Source organism: Silene latifolia, chromosome 1 (genome assembly GCF_048544455.1).
Source record: "Silene latifolia isolate original U9 population chromosome 1, ASM4854445v1, whole genome shotgun sequence".
NCBI lineage: Eukaryota > Viridiplantae > Streptophyta > Magnoliopsida > Caryophyllales > Caryophyllaceae > Silene > Silene latifolia.
Window position 1 is genome coordinate 186,781,367 of NC_133526.1, and position 3,706 is coordinate 186,785,072.

A 3,706-nucleotide genomic window follows, 5' to 3' on the forward strand; every position below is an offset into this window, starting at 1 on the left:
GTAGGTTGTGAGTTGGCAATCGGAGTAGATTGCGAGTTAGCTTGTCATAAGAACGGAGTAGTTCTTGTACTAGCTTTGCAACCGGAGTAGGTTGGCGTCTTTTATTACAAGGGTCTTTTAGTTTTCGGAGTAGATCACTAAAGGAAAGTAATAAAAAGGTAGATTGGACGTAGGCACTTGAGTTTCTTGCCGAACCAATTCAAAAATCTCGTGTTCAAGTGCTTACTTTATTTCCATTTGCTTTATACTTTGTTTGTTTGTTTTGTTTCGCTTAAACTTAGAAGTAATAGTTCATCATCTTTGTCGCATTTGGTCTGCAGTCATACTTCACAAACCGAGACAAATAGATACACGATCGAACGATTGTTGCTTTCATACTTGACAAACATTCATCGTGATACTTGTTCAATCTTTCAATATTATTCAAAGTATCCTCTAATCTCTTTTGTTCACTTAACTTACTTTAATCCAATAAAGTTGAAGTTAAAATTTTTAAAAGAGTACCTAATTCACCCCCTCCCCCTCTTAGGTACTTGAATCCATAAACTCAACAGGATATAATAGGGCTAACATTTCTCCTAGATGCATGATCAAAGTGGACATAAGGAAGGCTTTTGACTCTCTCCAATGGGATTTTGTTGCCAATATGTTCTCTGGTTTTGGCTTCCCTAAGCAATTTACTGATTGGGTGCTAGGTTGCATCCAAAGTCCTTGGTATTCTTTGAAACTCAATGGTGAGTTGTCTGGTTTTTTTCAAGGGAATAGTGGGATCAGGCAAGGAGATCCTCTTTCCCCTTATTTATTTTTGCTAAGCATGGAAGTCCTTTCTCGATATCTCAGGAAACATTGTGATCAGCCACTTGTCTCCTATCACCCTAAGTGTTCAAGGCTCAATCTTAATCATCTGATCTTTGATGATGATTTGATGATCTTTACTAGGAGGGATGTTCCCTCTGTTGAAGCTGTTAAACTCATTCTTAATCAATTTGCTGGACTTTATGGTCTTCATGCTAATACTGCAATGAGTTAGGCCATATACAAACTGTATGTCTTAAGGCAAAAGAAGATTTGAAAGAGTTGAAAAAGACTCGTGCTAGTGGGGTTGCAGCTATGGCAGAAGTTGATGATGGTGAGCTCTTAATGGTTCATGGTGAAAAGGAACCGAGTGAGAGTTGGGTGTTAGATTCGGGAACTTCCTATCACATATGTGGAAGAAGACAATGGTTCTCTTCTTATGAAAAATGTGAAGGAAAGATGGGTAGTTTGCCAAATAGTGAAAAGGCAAAGATTGAAGAGATTGGTGAGGTAAAGGTAAGACTTCATGATGGCCAAGTTAGAAGGTTTGGTGATGTTAGATACACACCAAACATTAATAGAAATTTAATCTCATTGGGTAGATTAGATGGATTAGGTTGTACCATTCATGTTAAGAATCGTGTTTTGGAGGTCACTAAGAAAAGTAAGGTGATTCTCAAAGGTAAAAAAGGTAAAACTAACTTATTCACATTTGATGGAAGATGTGGTGGAGATGGGTTAGTTCAAGGGAAGGTACTCTCAAGTGAAGTGGAGGTGCTTTCAAGTGAAGGTCGGATCATTCGGCCTAATGATTGAGAAGTCCAAAGTAATGTTGGGCTTAAGGGGAGGTTTGTTGGGAATTGTAACCCCACATTATTATGATAGTAACATATTGAGTCTTTATTTGTATAGTTTTATGTTTGGTTAAGTTACTAATATTTACATATTAGATGTTTATGTTACTAAGTGTAAATATTAGGAGTTATGTTAGCAAGTGTTAAAACTCTTAATGTTGCTAGGTAAGTTAGGACTTGGGACCTTATATAAATAAGGGTCATTGGTCATTATTGGAAAGTAAGAGTGTATGCTTAATATCCCGAGTTAAGCGCATAGTTGGAAATCTTAGCTAGTAGCTAAGTGTTGGAGGATTGAGATTGTATTATTGTTAAGATTTAAGAATAATAATACAGGTTGGGTTGTGGGTTAATCCAATAAAAATATATTGTGTCTTTGTATCTTTATGTTATTTGTACCAAAAACCCCAACACTAAAGATTACATATCTAACTCATATTAACCAATTAACCAATGCAAAAGCAGCATGAAACCATGGCTTTTCCCATAAGTTGTGTCACACCAATAAATGTTAGTGTTATACACAGGTAATTTGGGTTTCAAACCCAGAAACTAGATTTAGAGAAACACATAAATTAGAATTACAAACTCAAAAATTAGACTTAAAGCCACAAAAATTAGGGTTTAAAGCACAAAAATTAAGGTTTAAAGCACATAAATTAGGGTTATACACCAATAAATTAGGGTTTCAAACCCAGAAATTTGGGTTTAAAACGCACAAAATAATACTATAAACATGAGTTGGGGGAGAAAACTTATAGCTGTCAATCTGAAATCGCCACAGATTAAGGTTGCTTGATTCAACAAGGTTCAAATTTTGGGAAGATTTTAGAGTTAAAATTTGATTTGAATGTCGATGAAGATGAGAGAAAAAAGATGAGTGAAAAGTTTTTAAATATTATCATGGGGCATAACGGTCATAAAAAAACTTCTTTTCACCTGAAAGTCAAAATGGGTTTAATTTTTGACCTGAGAACATTTGAGTGGAGCAATTTATTAAAAAGTTTATATAAGGGAGTTGATTTTAAAAAGTGGTATATAAAAGGGTGTACTTGTTAATTTACTCTTATTTTTATTTTGTTGAAGAACAACACAAATTAGTAAATACGATTTGTAATCATATTCACTCTTATTTTGTTTAGGTCTCATCTTGTGAGGAGAATTCTTATTGTCGTACGACACCCGTACAATTGTGATTAAATATTAGTAGAGACTATAAAGGAAATTCATCTCCTTATTTGAATATTGACGTATAATTCAACACGTTATTGTTAAAAGTCTCCTTAGTAAAGCGGAACCTAACTCGTCATAAATTAGGTGATTGAGTTTGTGAGTTTTCAAGCCCTTGTGTTCGGACACCCACCCGGCCACAAGTCCTCAAGTCACAAGCTCCCTTCTAATTAAACTTAACCGATAAAACCGATTTGAGATTCGAACTTATACCATAATATAGAATCGAAACAAAATTGACGCAACTTGATCCAAGCTTTACGAGCTCGTAACCAATCTGAACCAAAATAATTCGATTCAAAGCCACACAACCGAATCATAAATAACTCACATTGGTACGAACTAACATGAAATTACACTCTCAGTATTATATACATCTAAATAATTAATAAATTGTCAAATCATTTTCCACATTTTTTTAGTCAAATTAACTTGTAGAATGACATGAAATTAGAGCTAGCTAATGTGACGGACCAACACAATACGGTCCAAAATATTGGACCCAATTTTCTCCAGCACGACACAACTAGCCTCCAATTTTCTCCCAAACCCATTAAAAAAACGCTTATATAGGTCTCGCTTGCGCAAGACATAGAGAAACAAGCCCAACCCGTCCTCTCCTTATGGCCATGATCGGCCACTCTATCGCACCCCAACCCTTTGCCCCATCTCTACCTTTTTTTGGGTGCAAAACTCGACCTTAAACGGCAAAACAGCATGTCCAAAACTCTAAACACCTAAATTGATCCAATTTAAATTTAGCCGACCCAAACTAAACCTGACCGACTAACCCATTGTCCCAGTCCACTTGTAACTTGTAAAGTGGT

The 3,706-nt window shown here is 35.6% G+C and overlaps 1 protein-coding gene across 1 annotated transcript; it reads left to right on the top strand.

The window, feature by feature from the left end:
- Positions 1 to 586: 586 nt before the first annotated feature.
- Positions 587 to 1,030, top strand: LOC141588965 (secreted RxLR effector protein 78-like). Its single transcript, XM_074410250.1, has one exon. It carries the CDS (start codon positions 587 to 589, stop codon positions 1,028 to 1,030), a length of 444 nt encoding a protein of 147 aa, XP_074266351.1.
- Positions 1,031 to 3,706: the final 2,676 nt, after the last annotated feature.